Raw genomic sequence first — 21,440 nt, 5'->3', positions numbered from 1 at the left:
ACCATTACTCGACTTAGGGCTCCAGAAACGGTTGGCAACCCTATTCGTGGCTATTAATTCCAATACCAACATGGTGGGAAACCTGATATGTATATTCCGACAAATACAGCCTCATAAGTCACGCTCTTGTTTTTGTATGTCATAGTCATAACAATATGTACCTAAGTACCTACCTATTAGCAATGAATTTTTTTGTTGGAGGAAAATAACATTTTTTTGTTATGTGACAAACGTGACAATCATTCGTCATACTGAGGGCGAATTCCAGTGGTTTGAGAGCTTGTAACATTGCGATAACCGCTTATGCTTAACTAGTAACGTGGATGTCTCTGGTACCACCATTTAGATACCGTCAACCGGGTTGAATAAGGATGGCTCATTGACATATATCTCCGGACTCATTCATGCCCATTCTTATTGGCCTTACGGGCAATAAGAATGGGCATGAATGGGGCCAGTACAGCGGTGTGACACCGCTGCAACGCGATTGGTCGCAACTAGTTGCGTTAGACTGCCCGATTGGCTCGAATTCGTGAGTGACACCGCTGAACTAGTACCATTTTTAGTGCACGTACTGCACGTAAGGCCCGTCCTGAGATATATGTCAATAGGATGGCTGGGTTGAATAGGGATAAAACTTAAAACGTGATTTACCTTAAAATTTCTTAAAAAATACTCACACAAATTATATCATTCGATTTAAACGCCACGCCAGCCTTAATGATGTTATCCGCCGGGCCCTTGTCAGTGTGGGTGTGCCATTCGTGCCTCCCAGCTCCCGGTCTTATGCGCGACGACGGAAAGAGGCCCAACGGAATGACCCTTACGCCTTACGCGTTGGCCTCGACCATAGAGAAATAAGTAAGACAAGAGTGCTCACTCCATACATCAGTTCAGAGTGTTCAGACTATTAATTTCAGTGTCTACATCTAGCATCGAGTAGCGGAACTATCAGTACTGCTACTTGACAATAGATGTAGCACCGACCGGAAAGTCTTATGCTGTTGAGATAAGACTTTCCGGTCGGTGCTACATCTATTGTCAAGTAGCAGTACTGATAGTTCCGCTACTTGATGCTAGATGCTAATAGTCTTTTTGGTACTAAAACTGATCTATGGAGTGAGCACTCTATGTATTTTTTTCTCTATGGCCTCGACATTGCGCGACTGGCTTCGGCTAAGGCGAAAACCATAGGTGGGCACGAAAGGTCCGATCGCTGTGTGTCTCTCCAACCATGGTTGTCGCCTTAGCTGAAGCCAGTCGCGCAATGTCGTGGCCGGGCCGAAGGCCTGGCGGAGCGGCGGCAGCAGCTGAAGCTGAAAGCGCCGCAAATATGCTGGACTATCGAGCAATCACTTATTTTGCGGCACTTACGTTTGAAACTTTGGGACCTTGGTGTCAGGATGGGCTTAGTTTGTTTAAAGATTTAAAGAAGATGCTCCTTGGCACCACCAGAGATCCTATAGTATCCGCAGAATTAAGTGGCGAGCAGGGTCTTAAACGTCACTATTGTTGTTATCGCTACCTGCACTATTGTTGCACGGCCGGCTCCATAAGGCCGTGCAGGTGCGAAGGAGATAGCATGATTCCGATGATTTATGACCGTGCTCGCCACTTAATTCTGCGGATACTATAGGGCTGGCTCATTCCTTGACCAAAGAATTGAAATTGACATTCAGCGGGGGAATGTAGCTAGCATTATGGGCACCCTTCCGCAGAGATCAGATCTGGGGGCATATTTTTGTTAGTTATAATTTAGTTTTTATTTAATTGCCATTTATTTTATGTGTTGAAATGTATTAGTTTTTGTATTTTGTACGTTTTTGCTGATTTAATATAACAGTAGATTTTGTATGATACAATTTGCTTGGGTAGCTACCTGTACGCACAGCATTGCAGGAAGCTACGTTGCGGAGGTCATTATCCATCTCGAACACACACTTTACTTAAACATATCATAAATAAACAATAAATTATGCAGAATTGTCTGCAACCCTGAATACAAGGAGAAGTTTACAAAACAGGGAAAACGAGTATTTCAATTTATAGTACCTTTTGCCTCAATTATCACAACATAAAGAGGCGTATTCTGATTGCAATAACAGGTCATGAATTTGATCTCGTTTTGTTATGCATATAAATTTACTTACTGGATAATACGCTATCAATATTATAAAACACTTTAAACAACGTTAATAAGCAAAAACAAAGAAATTAATCACGAGGCGATGTCACCAATATCAATATGGCGGTCGAACGAATAACCCAAACGTTTCGGGTTGAGAGCCGAAAAATGAAACTTTTGACGCTGACAGATAAAATCCATAACAATTCTAGATCAAACTCTAACCTGTTATTACAATCAGAATATGCCTCATAGTATACTTACTTATCTCAGGCTGTTAGTAAAGTGATAATAATCTAAATAGTATAAGGTAGTTGAGTTATGAAACTAATTAATCTAGTTTACATGATACATTTTTAGGGTTCCGTATCCAAAGGGTAAAAACGGGACCCTATTACTAAGACTCCGCTGTCCGTCCGTCCGTCCGTCCGTCTGTCACCAGGCTGTATCTCACGAACCGTGATAGCTAGACAGTTGAAATTTTCACAGATGATGTATTTTTGTTGCCGCTATAACAAAAAATACTAAAAACAGAATAAAATAAAGATTTAAGTGGGGCTCCCATACAACAAACGTGATTTTTGACCGAAGTTAAGCAACGTCGGGCGGGGTCAGTACTTGGATGGGTGACCGTTTTTTTGCTTGTTTTGCTCTATTTTTTGTTGATGGTGCGGAACCCTCCGTGCGCGAGTCCGACTCGCACTTGGCCGATTTTTTTACTTAACGTAATACAAATCAGATCACCTAGCATGACTTCATCCTTGAAGTGACGCGCTGCATACTCGTGTATGGAGTCGTGTGACTCATGTGCGACAACGTAAGTCATGCTAGCCGGTCAGCTGCATCCAGCCAAGCCATAGAGAAATAAGTAAGACAAGAGTGCTCACTCCATACATCAGTTCAGACTATTAATTTCAGTGTCTACATCTAGCATCGAGTAGCGGAACTATCAGTACTACTACTTGACAATAGATGTAGCACCGACCGGAAAGTCTTATGCTGTTGAGATAAGACTTTCCGGTCGGTGCTACATCTATTGTCAAGTAGCAGGACTGATAGTTCCGCTACTTGATGCTAGATGCTAATAGTCTTTTTGGTACTAAAACTGATGTATGGAGTGAGCACTCTATGTATTTTTTTCTCTATGGCCAAGCTCTCAACCAATCCATGGGTGATCATAATAAGTAAATTACCAACTGTCTGAGTTAAACGGTAGAACTTTACCTATCTGTTACCATTGATAGCACGAGCCAGGGTGTCTCAAATAGTGGACAAATCCAGAGCATTCTGACCTCGAAATCTGTAGAAACTTTGCGTTGTCAAATCTCACACTTTTGATCGGTGCCGCTTCGCGTAGTCGCGTAGGCGTAAAGGGGCCCACTGAGTAACAGTCCGCCGGACGATATTGGCCTGTCAGTTATAACAAAAAGTTGACAGCTCCGAACAACTGACAGGCCGATACCGTCCGGCGGACTGGTAATTAGTGGCAGTCCTTTAACGATCGCCCACGTACTTCCACTTCCATAGGTTTGTTTCTTCCGGTAGGTAAATTGAGGCATATAAGAGAAAATTGGATTCAGGTAGATAACAAACTGAATAACTGATAAATGTCTTACGAAGAAAACGTGACCAAGGCCTCCATTGGCATTCCGTGCCAAGGAATCGAACCAGCGTCCCTCTGCTATCTCGGCAGGTGCCCACTGCCCAAGCCTCTCGGTCAACGGGGTCACACTGGTATGTATTGAATTGTTTCAAGTATATGAAATTTTACTGAGGGCTTATGGTGCCCTCTGTCCCTCTCTCTGTGTCTGTGTGTCTGTCTCTGTCTGTGTATGTCTCTGCGTATGTAATTTCATATTGTGTATTTCCCATAATGTCAATATCCAGAGAGGAAAATGGGGACTACGTTTGTATGGAGAAGCGGCCGTCCCGTTTCCTCTTAAATAGTAACTACAAGCGTAAACACAATTACTTTAGGAACATTATCATTATGTTCGTGTTTCTTATTTAGCACGAAATAATTGGTAATGAAAGAAACGTCAACTATAAAAAACGTGTCCTTGATGATAAAATGTCTTCATTTAAAATTGAGACACATCTCTCATCGTTAAGGTTTAAAATGCTTTGGTGTTTTTCTGTGTGACAAATGGACAGCTTAGCTAGTGAACAGACTTGTATCACTGTAACCTTAGTACTGTTACGCTCTTATTACAGTTGAGGCCAACAAGCCTTCGAGATGCAATCAAAGAGTTGGACTTTTTATTTATTTTTAAGTTAGTTTTCCTTCGGTTGTACTCGAATCCGCACTTGGTTGATGCGCAAGCGTGTTTTGAATACAGTGAAATAATTTGTTTTTATATTATACTACCAAGTCTACCTGAATGTTCTTTGCGTTTGTGGTGGGTACCTATATTTTGTATGTGTATCGAGTTGTAATGGGTTCGACCCCTGGTAAGAGACGAGTTCTATTCAACACATCATATCAGCCTTTTATCGCCCACTGCTGAAGCATACGCCTCTCTTCGAGTACGCCACTTATCCCGGTCCTGAGCCAATCTCATCCAGAAAAGACCCACAATCTTCTGAATGTCGTATATTCAACATAATTTAATGGTAACTCGTGACATTGGAATGTAAACTTTACGGTCATTTTCTGGTAGGTAGTAATAATGAATTAATGAATGAATGAAAATCTTTATTTTTAGCCCATAGATAAATATCTTTAAACTAGCATAAATATTATTATAAATAAATCTTAAAAATAAAAACTCACAATTATGGCTGCGATGCAGCCAGGGAGCCCGCAGTGCCAGGGAGTAGTAATATTTAATGTTATCGACCAACAGCTAGATTTTACTATTTAAGATCTAAACCAAAGTTGAAAACCCTAAAACTGGCCAAGTCCGATTCACGACTCCCGCGATAAGTGCTCCGTACTCTAATGCATCGTAATGACGGATTACATTTTTGGCATTTGTGCCTGACTAGAGAGATAGCTGCCCGAAAATCAAAACTTTCAAAGACAAATGGTCAAAATAAAGAATCAAAAGTCAATGAAATGGAAGGCCTTATTTTATGAGGACTTTGGGCTAATTATGTAGAAGTTATACATACATACAGACACACATTTATGGAGATAAGGGAAAAACCATTGCTGAAAGAAAACTATTTCGAACTAGACGAAACGAAACATTACAAAGTGTTAGGGTTATTCTCTAAATATAGTTGTCACAAAAAATCTTCAAATTAAACGATACCAATACACTAATATCGGTTTACCTTTCGGGTGACCTTTTTCGGGTTCTGTACCTCAAAAGGAAAAAACGGAACCCTTATAGGATCACTCGTGCGTCTGTCTGTCTGTCCGACTCGAACCCCCCCCCCCCCACCCAATCCATACCTAACCTAACCCATCCCCAAATTACGTAGACTTTAACGTATATGGCGATAAAATTGGAACAGTGCTGCGCCCGCAAGTCGTATATACTTACCTAATAATCACGATAGAAAATAGTGCTCCACGTGTTTCTATTATATTTTACTTTTAAATACAATGTCAAAAGCGTGACTTTGTATTTACTACCTATTTACTGATTAACTATCATCACCGTTTTGCACGTTTCTGTTGAAGAATAAAGATTAAAGACACACACAACACAGCCAAATACAGCCAATAACAGCCAAACAGTATAAGTAAGTATAATGATATAGCCAAAACAGAATTAAGCCAAAAGAGTCTGACCACAAAACATTCTCATACTGCCGTATTCGAACTTCAAGATATTCACAAGAGACGACACGTACTAGATCTATTCTAGATACGTTATAGTTTAGATTTCAACTAGTTCTCTTTTGCAGCGCAATTCGGGCAACCAATGTCACTTTTACGTTAGATAGAATTAGATATCTAATAGATGTGAATTGGATATCTAAGCCATATCTTGTGGACATCGTTCAAGAGTATCTCCAGAATCGCGCAAATGTCAAATTTGACAGGTTAGATCTTAAACATATGTTTAAGATCTAACGATATATATCGTTATCGTATCTTGGTGATGTCTAAACGATATCTTATAGATGTCTATTTCAAAATCCGAATCGGGCCCATACTTATTTCATAATCGATATTTACTTAAGAGGGGACTAAACCAAAATTGCAGTAAATTGGATCTTTATACATTTAAATCAAATGCCATGAAGATAACTCGGATCCACTACATACATATGTGCAAGGGCTGATTAAGCAAAACCGTAAAAAAAGTTGGATCGATAGAAAAAAATGTATATGGTTACCCTGTATACCTACTATAGCAGTATAACTCTAGTATAAAGTAGCTAGTGATAGTGATATAGCCTGGAGATTTAACTAGCAAAATTTAAATCAGAGGTATATATATTATTTATTTAGGTAAACGTTAAAACTCACGCAATCGCCGAATCCAAGCGGCGCGACATATCTTTTGTTCCTTTCTCAATAATTTCCTGGATTTACGCCCTCTTAATATCACGTTTATTACCTATATATCACAAATGGAACAAATTAATTCAAACATTCTACAGGGTGGTCCAAACCTTGACGTCCAAAAATTTTTTTTAGATTCCTCACGTTGTGGGCTATCAGAATATACCCCATGTATGTTAGCCGATTTTTCGTAGTTTTCGAGTTATGATTTTTTAAACTTTTAACTTTTGTTATGAAATTCCGGGGTTCCCATACAGGGTGGCTAAAAAATAACTGCATTCCCGTTGCCAGGGAGGTTTTGGGAATATACTGAGCAAATTTTACTATGGGACCAACCCCGAAATCGCGAAAAAAAAAATTGGCTTTCATACATTTTGGCTGTGGTCCATTTTCTATGGAAGGGTAAAATTTTTTTTCGCGATCTAGGGGTTGGTCCCATAGTAAAATTTGCTCAGTATAATCCCAAAACCTCCCTGGTAACGGGAATGCAGTTATTTTTTAGCCACCCTGTATGGGAACCCCGGAATTTCACAACAAAAGTTAAAAGTTTAAAAAATCATAATTCGAAAACTACGAAAAATCGGCTAACATACATGTTGTATATTCTGATAGCCCACGACGTTAGGAATCGAAAAAAAAATTTTTGGACGTCATGGTTTGGACCACCCTGTATTACTATCAATATCGTGTAACTCAAATTACCGGACTGATACTTAATCGTTTTATTTTGTCATTAAAATGTTAATGTAGTATGTACTAAACTTTCCTCGTGCTGACTCAAGGCATTTGTTTGGTTTCGGCTGACAGTAAATTTCATATAAAGTGCTCATAAGAGGGTGGTTTGACAGGACCGCGGCTTTGAAGCTAAATGTAGACGTTTTGAAGCCAAATGTAGACTTTTTGAAGCCAAATGTAGACTTTTTGAAGCCAAATATAGACTTTTTGAAGCTAAATGTAGACAGAAATGAGTAATTCCACCGTACCTAACGGTAAGTTACAAGCGAAGTTGCAAATTTCAACTTTAATGTAATAAACTTTTAGAAATGGGATAAGAAGGAACATTTTATTCAATTCATACCTTGCATTGTGTCCTTAATGCAGACACCCAGCATAATACAATACAAATAGTTTATTTCAAAAAAATACATTAGAGTATTTACACTTTATACTGACCCCCACACTAGGCAAAGCCCTGTCCAGTAAGGGAAAAATATAATAGAGTAGTCTTTTGCATATGTCGTAAAATACTGAGTATGAAGCATTCAGGATACCTACAGTTATTTCTCCGAAACGAAGTATGTTTAAAGAAATCTTCAATTTGAAAAAAAAAATTATGAATGTTTTGCATTACTTAAATAATAAACAAATAACAAAACAGACATTCTAGAAAATCGATAAAATGTGTGTGGTTCCGAAGTGAATTATAATCAGAGATCGGACAAATTTGCGACATTGCTCGCAATAATGTGGACATGACTCCAAAATTGATTAAATAATTAATCATTTAATTAATTTCTTACCTGAGGTTTAATTTTGATTCTTAATCAATAAAAACAAAGATTTCTTATAATTTAAATTTATTAAAGAAATTAATCAGTATGTTTTCCAAATTTTCTGTAGGTACTCATATTTTTATATCAATAATAATTATATTTAAGTGCTATTTATTGACGAGGGAACAAAATTAAATCTCAAGTAAAAATTAATTAAAATAATTAAATGATTAATTATTTAATCAATTTCGGAGTCTTGTCCACATTATTGCGAGCAATGTCGCAAATTTGTCCGATCTCTGATTATTATACGCCTAGACTATAATCAACTGTTTTTAATTAAAATTTGCTGATCGAGTGTCACCTTTAAGGTGACAGTCCATTTCCAACCGCAGCTGCACTACTGTTCATTTTACTAATATGGAAATTGACAGTAACACCGACGCGACCTAAGGGTAACATTCCATTTCTGACCGCAGCTGCACTACTGGTAGTTCAGGTACTGAACGCGTCGGTGTTACTGTCAATTTCCATAGTAAAATGAACAGTAGTGCAGCTGCGGTTGGAAATGGACTGTCACCTTTGTTGTTTGCGACACGCAGGTACGACTGCAAATTATATTTTGCCAACCATAGAATTCATTCACGTTATACTTAAGTATTTGTAATTAGCCATAAGTAGCAGAACTAATTTGTTAATGTTTTCTGTAACACTGAAACAATACTTTATTGCATAAATATTAAAGTTATCGTTTTGTATTGTAAAAAAAAAAGTTAAATTATGTAATATAAAGCGTCCATTTCCATACTTGTATAGACAATCATGTTAAGTTGTTAAGATACGAGAATACCGTAAAATAGGGTGAGTAGGGGCAAAACTGACATTCAAACCTCGATAACATTTTATTTTTACATATACAAACTGAATGGTGTATAATAAGTGTTCCGGACGTCTGTATTTTAGTTTTTATTTTATTTTAGGTAGTTCCATTTCATACCTTTGACGATAAACAGGAAATTCCATCTCACCCCGTAGTCCCTCGTAATTGGGGTGAGATGGGATTTCATACCAAGGTGATTTTGGAACATGGTTGGATCGATTTTTTTTATTATGAGTATTACTATAGCTCCATTTTAAATTGGAATACATTATTTTTGTAGCAGTAGCCTTAAAATCCCATCTCACCTCCCTTTCATTTTTACTCTCCCCATTCATAACTCAACTCTCCCCGCGAACCCTACTCGCCCCATTTTACGGTACCGGGTTAAAGATGACTGTCGTTAGACCGGGCCGTGACCGCTTCCGGCGCTTACTTTCTATGACAGATGACAGGTGATCACATGATTCTTTCCATAGAAAACGAAGTTCCGGCAGGTCCGGCCCGGACACGGCCCGGTCTACCGTGAGTCATCCTTTATTCTAATATTTTTTACTGTGACAAGTAGTGAAAAGTGATTTTCGATACAAAACTTGTAAGTTTTTACGTACGTATACAAGTTATCAGTTTTCACACACCTTGTATTATATTATGAGCTCCCTACAGAGGTTTTATCGAAGGACTACAGTATGGGGTTCTTCAAAAAGGAGTGTACAGGTTTTCAAAGGATCGGTTTATAATACATACATTTTGTCTATGATTTTTGTGCACTCCAAAATAAATGTTCTCGCACGAGTATGTGCGATTTGTTTTTTTATGCGCTTAAGAGCCCATCAACGTGCACACTAGCGCCACTGCTAAATAATCGTGATTATTTAAATTTAACGAAATATATTTAAAAAGGGGGACCGCTGCGTACTGTATTTTGTATTAAAGTACCTTTTGAATACATCAAACTAGTTTATATGTTGCTGGATTCGTTAATTTATGCGTCCAAAGTTAAAACGGCCGTTTTGGTTTTGAGTTCATAGATTGACGAATCCAGCAACATAGAAACTAGTTTGATGTATTCAAAAGGTACTTTAATATAACATACAGTACGTAGCGGCCCCCTTTTTTAAATATATATTTCGTTAAATTTAAAAAATCACGATTATTTAGCAATGGCGCTAGTGTGCACGTTGATGGGCTCTTAAGCGCATAAAAAAACAAATCGCACATACTCGTGCGAGAACATTTATTTTGGAGTGCACAAAAATCATAGACAAAATGTATGTATTATAAAATCGAGTTATGTACCTACTTATAAATAAGTACCTACCTACAATACATTTTTGAAACATGTCTTTTTTTTTTGTTTCAGATAAGATAACAACATGGACAAGAAAGTTGAAGAAAACAACTTTAACTCAACGTAAGTTTTTTTTTTAACTATGATAGCGATATTTCGGGATGTTATTTGATGTAATTTATTTAAGCTTGTAAAATAGTAAAGTACCGTAAAATGGGCTGAGTAGGGTCAAAACTGAAATTCAAACCTCGATAACATTTTATTTTTACATATGAAAACTGAATGGTGTATATAATAAGTGTTCCGGACGTTTGTATTTTAGTTTTTATTTTATTTTGGGTAGTTCCATTTCATAACTTTGACGATAAAAAGGAAAACCCACCTCACCCCGTAGTGCCTCGTATTTTGGGGTGAGAGGGATTTTCATACAAAGGTGATTTTGGAAGATTGTTGGATCGATTTTTTTTATTATGCGTATTACTATAGCTCCATTTTAAATTGGAATACATTATTTTTGTAGCAGTAGCCTTAAAATCCCTTCTCACCCCCCTCTCAAACCTTCTCTCCCCATTCATAACCCACCTCTCCCCGCGAAACCTACTCACCCCGTTTTACGGTACTTAGGTACCCATTTAAAACTCTGCATGATAACAAAATTAGACAAAACTGTTTTGCGAATTTCCCTTTAACGTCATGTCTCTGGCTATTAGAGAAGAACTTACTGACTCTTAACCATAAAAAAACAACGGGTTGCACTCCGCAAGTGCCGACAGAAGTGAAAACTCAATGACTAGTCCAAAATGTCCAAATGTCTGCAGCACTATGTATAATTGACCCATCCTCCTTTCTATTGAAAAACTTTAATTCCGAAATTGCTCGTCAGTGAGCTTAAATTTGTTGCGTTAATTGTTCAAAATTCGAATCGAAATTGTAAAGTTACCTTGCAGACCTCGCATCTAAATATCATGATATTTTGAGTTTTATTCACCAGTACTAGAGTTCACTTTTATGAGCGATTTCATCAAGATGTAGCTTTATTGAATTGAATTATATTTGAGTTATATGAAGTTAGAATGTAACTGTGAGATCCTCGTATTTCAGCCCGTACAAGATTAGAACATTGAACTTTATTGCTTAATATAAAAGTCCAGTTTTAAATAATTGACCTGATTATGATACGTTATGACTAAAGTTCTTTGGTGAATAAAAACAAAACAGCAGGCTCAGGCATGCATTTTCGCCGCGCGGTAGAAAGAGAGGGTTACGTCTTACGCCTTACGGTCACGTGACACCTGTTACGAGTTTAACATTTTTTCCACATCACAAAAAGTGCACAGCGCCGCTAAAGAAGTTTTCACTTCAAACACTAATTATCAATTTGACGCTGCAACGTAGCTTTGTTATAAATAGCCAAATTACGCTAATAAATGCTACATAGGCAAAAAGAGCACAAAGGAAACCGTGTGAAGTGAGATACAAAACGACCAATTTAGTCCGAAAAGATAACTTTGTCGCTCTTCTAAAGATTTTATTGTCCCTAACGATAATTGAACCTTTTGTCGACGAACGTAAATCGAATAATCTTGTGGAATTAAAATTCTAGGGTAGCCTAAATAGAGTAGAATATAGTCAGTCAGTCAACGTTAAATAAAAATGAAATAAAATATTGGTATTTTCCGAAATTATATGGAAGATACACCAATTTATATGTAAAGCCATTTTAAATGTCAAGAAAGAAAACATAATAGTAGTACTAGGAATAATCAGAAAATAATATTAGTATACATTATGTATGGTTAAAATAGATTATTGGAGAAATGCAAGTAGGGACTTCGGTACCGCACGCTATATACCTTCACCTCTGTTGAAGTATCCTAGTGTCTGTTCCGTAGTAAAACTTACTAGTCTAGCTCGCGCCTACCTAGTTAGGTCTTGCTCGACAAGTAAATTCTAACAGTATTGTAATAGCCCTAAGTTACCTAATACACGCGCTAAGTACCTAACGTCGGCTTTTCGTCTTCGTCCTCGCTCCCCGCTCTACAATAGGTCATTATTATTAGACCGAAATGTCAAAATTAAAATGGGTAAAATTAATTTATATTAAGAATTTATTCAATAAGAATTGTAATTGTAGAACGGGCGCTCAGCTAGCCAGTATTTGTGACGTTATCTATGAAAAGGGACCTTATTGTCGATGGCGCTTACGCCACTATTAACGATGCTTCACTATAAATACAATGCCGCGCGTCGCTGTGGGGCGTAAGCGCCATTGACAATAAGGTCCCTTTTCATAGATAATGTCCCAATTAGACTTTTTAGGCGATATCTAAAGCTGTTCAAACTAGGAACTAGGTGCTTCAATTATATTTTGCGGTAACTTATTAATCTTATTATAGATATGTAGCAGGCCCCATCACGTGAGTTACTTGGTTGGATTATACTAATTTACGACCAATATCTACTAGTTTTCCGGCATTTCGTAAGTAAGTAAGTAAGTAAGTCCGTAAGTAACTAAGTAATATTTATTAGATAAAAGTATCTAAGACATTTAAGTACATAGTGTAGGTACTTAATTATCTTAAAATGTTTTTATTATCTGATAAAAATATAATTTAAATCATTAGACTTCCTTACATGACATCGTCTAGTTCCAGTATTGAATTAAGTACACAATATACTATAATAATTGACTTAATTACCTAAACTAAAGAAACATTATTCGTTTTAATTCAATGGTAAATTGGCTGATATATAAGAATAATTGACGACCCGAAGTATTTAATTAGAAGCCCAGTATTTAATAAGAAATAAAATACAATGCGACCGCAATATAGGTATTATACTCGTATTTAAGACGAAACAGGAGCTGAGATTTAAATATTTTAGGTAAATATACCCGTCTCGCTAACGGAAACGGCTCCTAAAACTAGTGCGATAAGGACAAGGCGAAAAATCCTGCGTAAAAATCCCAAAAATCGAGGTTTTGTACTCGGCTGTTTCCTCCTCCAAAACTTAACCAATCGTAACCAAATTTGGAAATCTAAATGATTATGAAATTATCTGTGTCGGACCGTTTTGATTTTTTGGCTAATTGATATCAATTTTGAATACCACGCCTCTCATTGCGGCATAGTCAATTAGGCCATTTTGGCCATTTTTGAATGCCTCTAGCGCCTTAAAAAACCAAAATATCAAAAAAAGCTAAACGGTCCGACACAGATATTGACAAAACCCACGGAGGAAATAGTCGAGTACGTTTGTATGGAGAAATGACCACTCCTGTTGCCTCTTATATAAGTCTTAACTAATTGCAAGAAATATTCACCGATGTTAAAATCAGACTAAGTTGAGATTTTTAAAATTGGAGTTTTTTTAGAGATGCCCCGAATAGTGGTTTTGGCCGAATACCGAATATTCGGCCACTCTTTCGGCCGAATACCGAATATTCGGCATGAGATGCGAACATTGTGAGTCACAATTATTATGAACACTGTTCGCCAACAAAGCACAACGTTTGCTAAGATAATTATATTTTTTGTAAAACCGAACTAATGAATGTAAGTAGTTAGAGTCAATCAAATCAGACCCAATGATAAAAATAAAATATTTCATAATCAACAAATGCTTGAAAAACCGGCCAAGTGCGAGTCGGACTCGCGCACGGAGGGTTCCGCACCATCAACAAAAAATAGAGCAAAACAAGCAAAAAAACGGTCACCCATCCAAGTACTGACCCCGCCCGACGTTGCTTAACTTCGGTCAAAAATCACGTTTGTTGTATGGGACCCCCACTTAAATCTTATAGCGTTATAGCGGCAAAAGAAATACATCATCTGTGAAAATTTCAACTGTCTAGCTATCGCGGTTCGTGAGATACAGCCTGGTGACAGACGGACGGACGGACGGACGGACAGCGAAGTCTTAGTAATAGGGTCCCGTTTTTACCCTTTGGGTACGGAACCCTAAAAAGGGCCTATTTAACAACTTTCCAATAATATATTTTAAATATTAAATATACCTAATTTTTGGTATTTTTTTTTGTGTAATTTTTCTTTTTAGGTAGGGGCAACAGATATTCGTTATTCGGCCGAGTAGTAGGCAACATTCGGCCGAATACCGAATATTCGGCAAATTGGCCGAATAGGCCGAATACCGAACAGTTGCCGAATATTCGTGGCACCTCTAGTTTTTTTTTACACCAAGGTAGGTACGTGTAGTCTCTCTCTCTCTCTCATCAGCATTATTATTATACGCGCGATCGGACAAGTCGTCTACTGAAACGTCGCAGGCCCTCAATGCCCTCATGTCTTTTGCTATGGTATCTGCCCATCTCATCTTCGATCTTTCTCTTCCTCTGGACCCAATGTTCAGATCCATAGCAACATACCGTATCAAGGTACGGGTAGTCACTACATAGTATAAAACAAAGTCGCTTCCCGCTGTGTGTCTGTCTATATGTATGCTTAGATTTTCAAAACTACGCAACGGATTTTGATGCAGTTTCTTTAATAGAGTGATTCAAGAGGAAGGTTTATGTATAATTTGTTAACCCGTGCGAAGCCGGGGCGGGTCGCTAGTGTAGTATAAAAATATCTGACTGTTCTCGATTTGGGCCTGTGCACTGTGGTGCGACGCCGTGATTTGTCGTGGCAGTAACTAATGTTAATTAAGTCTATTTGTTTCGTTTCAGAGCCAATTTAAAAGACAACCAAGGTTTCGAATCATCGTTGAGCATAGCGACGTGTGATCAAAAGAATGAGAAGCCATACAACCCGTTCGAAAACCGTGAACTCCAGCACCCTAACTCGTAAGTGCCTGAAAATTGAACGTTATCTATGAAAAAGTACCTTATTGTCGATGGCGCTTACGCCATTATTAACGATGCTTCGCTATAAATACAATGCCGCGCGTCGTTGTGAGGCGTAAGCGCCATCGACAATAAGGTCCCTTTTCATAGATAATGCCCCAATTGTTTAAAATACTGACCTAGGATCTCTGGAAGGTGGCCTAGCTGTAAGAGCGTGCGACTCGCAATCCGGAGGTCGCGGGTTCAAACCCAGGCTCGTACCAATGAGTTTTTCGGAACTTACACGAAATATCATTTGATATTTACCAGTCGCTTTTCGGTGATGGAAAACATCGTGAGGAAACCTGACTAATCCCAATAAGGGCTAGTTTAACCTATGGGTTGGAAGGTCAGATGGCAATCGCTTTCGTAAAAAGTGCCTACGCTGGTTCCTGGGATTAGTGGCCAAGCGTGCGCCAAGCGGACCCCAGGCTCCCATGAGCCGTGGCAAAATGCCGGGTCAACGCGAGGAAGATGATGATGATTTGGCTTTACGTTGACCTCGGCCCTCGGCTTTCAAAATCTATGATAGGTATTTGCCTTCGGGCATGCGGCCATCCGGTTCGCTTTTAAGACACATGACCAGGTTGTATTCGATCACTTGACCATTGGGTCGTGGTCGACGTGTCGTGGCAGGTGGAAGCATGTTCCGCTTACAATCTCTGGGCCTTCATCCCGTTAAAGAGCTCGTCTTTTGGTATTCGACACTTTGCCTGTTACTTTGTTGTCACGGACATAGGTACAATTTTATGAAATTCAATACCTATGTACTGAGGATCTTGACCACACTTGGTTTTGCAGGTCTCGCTCTCCCGTAGCCCTCAATTCGTACAACAAAACTTTTTTTTCAGTACAATTGGCTCAATACTTCACCTGCTGAAAGCATGCCTCGGTTCCGGCATTCTGGCGATGCCGGCAGCTTTCAAGAACTCTGGAATCGTAGCTGGTTCTATAGGCACTTTACTGGCCGGATATCTCTGCACACACACTATATCTGTGTTGGTAAGACCTCTGTACTGATTTGCAACTATAAACAAGATATACAGTCACCAGCAGAAGTTGCTAAGCGGGCAGGTGTTCAAAATGATCTTGACGCGACTTTATTGGTAAGAGAATAATCGTGTCCAAGTAAATAAAATAAATAATAAATAAATAAATAAATACTATAGGACATTTTTACACAAATTGACTAAGCCCCACAGTAAGCTCAAGAAGGCTTGTGTTGTGGGTACTCAGACAACGATAGATATAATATACAAATACTTAAATACATAGAGAAAACAACCATGACTCAGGAACAAATATCTGTGCTCATCACACAAATAAATGCCCTTACTGGGATTCGAACCCAGGACCGCGGCTTCACAGGCAGGGTCACTACCCACTAGGCCAGACCGGTCGTCAAAAGTAAGTAATTTTGAACACCGGCGAGGTGCGCTTAGCAACTTCTGCTGCTGACTGTACCTAACAAATAAACAAAAGACCAAGACCAAATATCACCAAAACAATTGTATCACGAAAGTCTCAACCCGACTTCGAAACATTCCGCCTGAACCCCACGACGTGTAGCAAAAAACCGGCCAAGTGCGAGTCGGACTCGCGCACGGAGGGTTCCGCACCATCAACAAAAAACAAGCAAAAAAACGGTCACCCATCCAAGTACTGACCCCGCCCGACGCGTTGCTTAACTTCGGTCAAAAATCACGTTTGTTGTATGGGAGCCCCACTTAAATCTTTATTTTATTCTGTTTTTAGTATTTGTTGTTATAGCGGCAACAGAAATACATCATGTGTGAAAATTTCAACTGTCTAGCTATCACGGTTCGTGAGATACAGCCTGGTGACAGACGGACGGACGGACGGACGGACGGACGGACGGACAGCGGAGTCTTAGTAATAGGGTCCCGTTTTTACCCTTTGGGTACGGAACCCTAAAAATCAGGGGGTTTACCGCGAAAACCGAAATTTGCAAATTGCGGGGATCTTTATCTTTTACTCTCATTATAGTCTTACTGGTTATGAAGCTTTTTTGCCCGAAAGCTGCATTTTGAGAGGAAAGCAAGCCGCTTTGCACGATGATAGTGGAGGCTCAATAAAACGATTTTTTTCGAAGAACCGGTAATTTCGTCCCTTAGGAGCCGAGATGAAGCGAGGTCTGTTATAAACAGAAAAAAAATCCTACAAATTTTACAGATCATCTGATTTCGTTAAATTTGATATCAATTGTAAGAAAATGACTTTCTTTATCGTAAAAAAAATTAAAACAAAATATGTCAATACAAAAATAATGGTTAAAAATTTAAAACTTATTTTTTCCTTTTACACTTTATTTTTGCAAATAGTGTGTTCCATATAGAAAGAAGTCTACAAAAAGCACTAAATGATAAAATCAAACATATTTCTTATCATATATTGAAAACCGCATCAAAATCGGTTAAGCCGTTTATGAGATTCAAGTTTTTAAATTTGGCTAAGTTTTATTTACATGGCGATTTTTAGTACTGTCATATTCTTGAGTTGGGACTATTATTGGGCTTCTGTTAATGACCAAGTTTATGCGCTGTAGGTTGTTAGGATAAGCAAGGATACACATGTTGAAGTGTTTGTGTTTTGATGCCAGTGGAAGATGGCCCTTCGTGGACCAGAAGGTTGTCCAGGCGTTTTCGATGCGTCGATCGATTTCCTTGGACTGCATATTATCGAATGATTCTATCTGGCCCATGCAGGTGTATTCGTCAACAAAATTGTATATCCTGCCCATCTACCGTGACCCTACGTTTCACTCCATTGACCATTAACTGGGTTTTTGTCCTGTTCATTTCGAATCCGACTTCAAGACTTGCTGGCCTAAGGTCTTACATTTTCTCTAAATGAGGTGCAGTGTGGGAAAACAAGACTATGCCGTCGGAAGAACGCAGGTTTTTCAACCTTATTTCGCCGACGTCAATGCCCATTGTTTCCCATTTAGCCACCAGCTTCTGGACGATTTCCTGTAGGCAAGAGGTAAACAGCTTTGGAGATAGTGGGTCGATCATCCTGTTCGACTCCTTTTTGGATGCAGAATTAGGGCCGGGAACTTGCAGTACTTTTGCGGTAGATGGTTCCGATGAGCTTGTGCCTATAACGCTGCTCGCGTTGCTTCGCTGTGTGGCTAACGACGTGTCTTACACTAAATATGCGCCGGACCTGGGGTCGCCCCTTTTTTCACGTAGGCATCATTGTCCTAACTTATTGATAGTTTTTTTTTTTGCCTAAGCACACTAAGAGCCGCTTGTCTCTACGGCTACTGGTACCTATGTACAAATTCGTAGGCAGGCTCCTACTCCTCCTCCAGGCAGGTAAGTTTTTAATCTGTATGTCCGTCTGTCTGTCCGTCCGTATGTCACAGCCACTTTTCTCCGAAACTATAAGAACTATACTGTTAAAACTTGGTAAGTAGATGTATTCTGTGAACCGCATTAAGATTTTCACACAAAAATAGAAAAAAAAAACAATTAATTTTTGGGGTTCCCCATACTTCGAACTGAAACTCAAAATTGTTTTTTTCATCAAACCCATACGTGTGGGGTATCTATGGATAGGTCTTCAAAAATGATATTAAGGTTCCTAATATCATTTTTTTCTAAACTGAATAGTTTGCGCGAGAGACACTTCCAAAGTGGTAAAATGTGGTCCCCCCCCCCCCCCCTAACTTCTAAAATAAGAGAATGATAAAACTAAAAAAAATATATGATGTACATTACCATGTAAACTTCCACCGAAAATTGGTTTGAACGAGATCTAGCAAGTAGTTTTTTTTTAATACGTCATAAATCGCCTAAATACGGAACCCTTCATGGGCGAGTCCGACTCGCACTTGGCCGCTTTTTTTATTTGACCTCTTTTAAACAACGGTTGCATAAAATACTATATATATATATATATATATATATATATATATATATTTCGGGGATCTCGGAAACGGCTCTAACGATTTCGATGAAATTTGCTATAGAGGGGTTTTCGGGGGCGAAAAATCGATCTAGCTAGGTCTTATCTCTGGGAAAACGCGCATTTTCGAGTTTTCATATGTTTTCCGAGCGAAGCTCAGTCACCCAGATATTGTATTATTAATGTGAGCTGTAAATCACGCCGAGCGCGAGGCAGATGCAACCTTAAATTCGGCCCTTTAACGACAAGGATAATCTACAATGTTTTCTGAGAACCAAGTTAGATGACTGGTACTTAATTGGTAATGACTACTGGAAACTAAGGGTAATAGAGCTGATTTTAATCGGTACCCTACACTACTAATTTGAATATGGCGAGAGTGCGGTGAAAATATGTTACATGGAATGGCAAGAATATGTCCATTTAATTTATGGAATATACTAATAAACAAAAATCGATGAAAATGTATTTATAATTAAAATAAGTGCTAGAGAACGTTCTTAACAATAAGGTTTCAATTGGCTTGTTGCTTTCTGATTTGTTCGGAAAGGCCAATTACTATTTAGTGCCCAATTACTATTATTATAGCAGTCACCCTAACTACTTTATAAAACATAATTTTCGTCATCATTAAATCATAACTAAGAAAAATCGTAATGAGTACCTACCTACTTGCCATTGACAAGTTTTTTTTAAATGACAATCCAAAAATATATGATTGAAATATAAATTTAACCACAGTTATTTTTTTGTAATCTATTAGGCACAGTGCAGTTTTGATATGAATATATATACTTACTTAATAGTTAATATAAAAAAAACACTCAACAAATTCTTTAACTTTCAAAGGAAAGTAAAATAATGAGGAATATATTCAAAGCAAAGGGAATCCAGAAAAATTAAACCATTGCTTATGCAAAACAACAAATTATAAATTAAAAAAACCGGACGGCGTGCAGCGCAACATATTGACTGCGAAAATTTGGAAGAGAATGGTTGCCTAATCGTTATGTATATTTTTAAATCATGATACAAAATTAAAAAAAAAAAACGATTAAAAAACCTAAAGATGTTTTTTAAATCCTTATAAAATGATTTTTTTAAATATGGCCTGTCGATTTTACGATTTCGTTTTACAATTTGACGTCAGAGGGCCTACCGCGAAAACCGTAATCCGCAAATTGCGGGCATTTTTCTCTGTCATTCTAATTACGTCTGTAATTAGTCATGCTTGTTATGAAAAAAAAGCTGCACTTTTGGAGGAAAGCAAGCCGCTCTGCACGATGATAGTGGAGGCCCATTAAAACATTTTTTTTCGAGGAACCCGTAATTTCGTCTCTTAGAGGCCGAGGTGAAGCGAGGTCTGTTAAAAACAGAAAAAAAAATCCTACAAGCTTCACGGATCATCCAATTTCGTTAAATTTGGTGCCAATTGAAAGAAAATTACATTCTTAATTATAAAAAAAATAAAAACAGAATATTATTAAAGAAAAATAGTGTGAAAAGATTGAAAACCTATTTTTTCCTTTTACGGTTTATTTGTGCAAATAGTGTCTTCCACATTGAATAATGTTTAGAAAAAAGTACTCTACCATAAAATTAAACACATTTTTCATCATATACTGAAAACCGCATCAAAATCGGTTAAGCAGTTTATGAGATCCATGTTCAGAAGTTGGCTTAGTTTTATTTATTTATTTTATAGACCAAGAAGCATGTAAATCATAGTAAATTTTAAGTATTTTGTGGGTATTTACTTTATCTATTTTAAAAATATGTGTATATATTCACAAAAAACTGGACAAGTGCGAGTCGGACTCGCGCACGAAAGGTTCCGTACCATTACGCAAAAAACGGCAAAAAATGTACGTTTGTTGTATGGGAGCCCCACTTAAATATTTATTTTATTCTATTTTTAGTAGTTGTTGTTATAGCGGCAACAGAAATACATCATCTGTGAAAATTTCAACTGCTTAGCTATCACGGTTCATGAGATACAGTCGGATGTTTACCAGTTATGTTCCGTTTGGACAGACGGACGGACAGACGGACAGCGGAGGCTTAGTAATAGGGTCCCGTTTTTACCCTTTGAGTACGGAACCCTGAAAAGGTCTATTCGCCTTCATTCGTACTTAGCTCACATGGTACGCTGCACGCAACGTATGTTTGTGAAGTGCAGCTTGAGTTGAGGGAAGGTTAGTTACAAGTTTGTTCTTTAAGTACTGTAAAAAACCGTTCTGTGCTCTGCATGTGCATAATACAATTTAATAAAATGGTTTCTAGTACGATGTACAGCTATTTTGTGTAGCGGAGATTTCTTCGGAAGTGGCCGCCCAGTTTCCAGCAGCTTAATTTCCTCTGGAAAGGCGGTATGTTGACTCCGTCGTATTAGCAATATCTCTGCTAAACCTAAATG

At 38.1% G+C, this 21,440-nt stretch overlaps 2 protein-coding genes across 2 annotated transcripts in view; one reads left to right on the top strand and one right to left on the bottom strand.

Annotated features, from left to right (window-relative positions):
• The window catches only part of LOC134662802 (very long chain fatty acid elongase 4-like), a 115,741-nt gene that overhangs the window by 64,089 nt on the left and 30,212 nt on the right, over positions 1 to 21,440 (bottom strand). The gene's annotated exons all lie outside the window — the stretch shown is intronic.
• Positions 10,303 to 21,440, top strand: part of LOC134662781 (proton-coupled amino acid transporter-like protein pathetic) — a 42,019-nt gene continuing 30,881 nt past the window's right edge. The window contains exons 1-3 of the mRNA XM_063519078.1: positions 10,303 to 10,371; positions 14,939 to 15,055; positions 15,946 to 16,096. Coding sequence (XP_063375148.1) covers positions 10,334 to 10,371; positions 14,939 to 15,055; positions 15,946 to 16,096 — 306 coding nt within the window. The 5' untranslated portion in view covers positions 10,303 to 10,333. The remainder of the gene's footprint in view (positions 10,372 to 14,938; positions 15,056 to 15,945; positions 16,097 to 21,440) is intronic.

Source organism: Cydia amplana, chromosome 3 (assembly GCF_948474715.1).
Source record: "Cydia amplana chromosome 3, ilCydAmpl1.1, whole genome shotgun sequence".
NCBI lineage: Eukaryota > Metazoa > Arthropoda > Insecta > Lepidoptera > Tortricidae > Cydia > Cydia amplana.
This window is presented reverse-complemented; position numbering and strand designations above follow the sequence as displayed.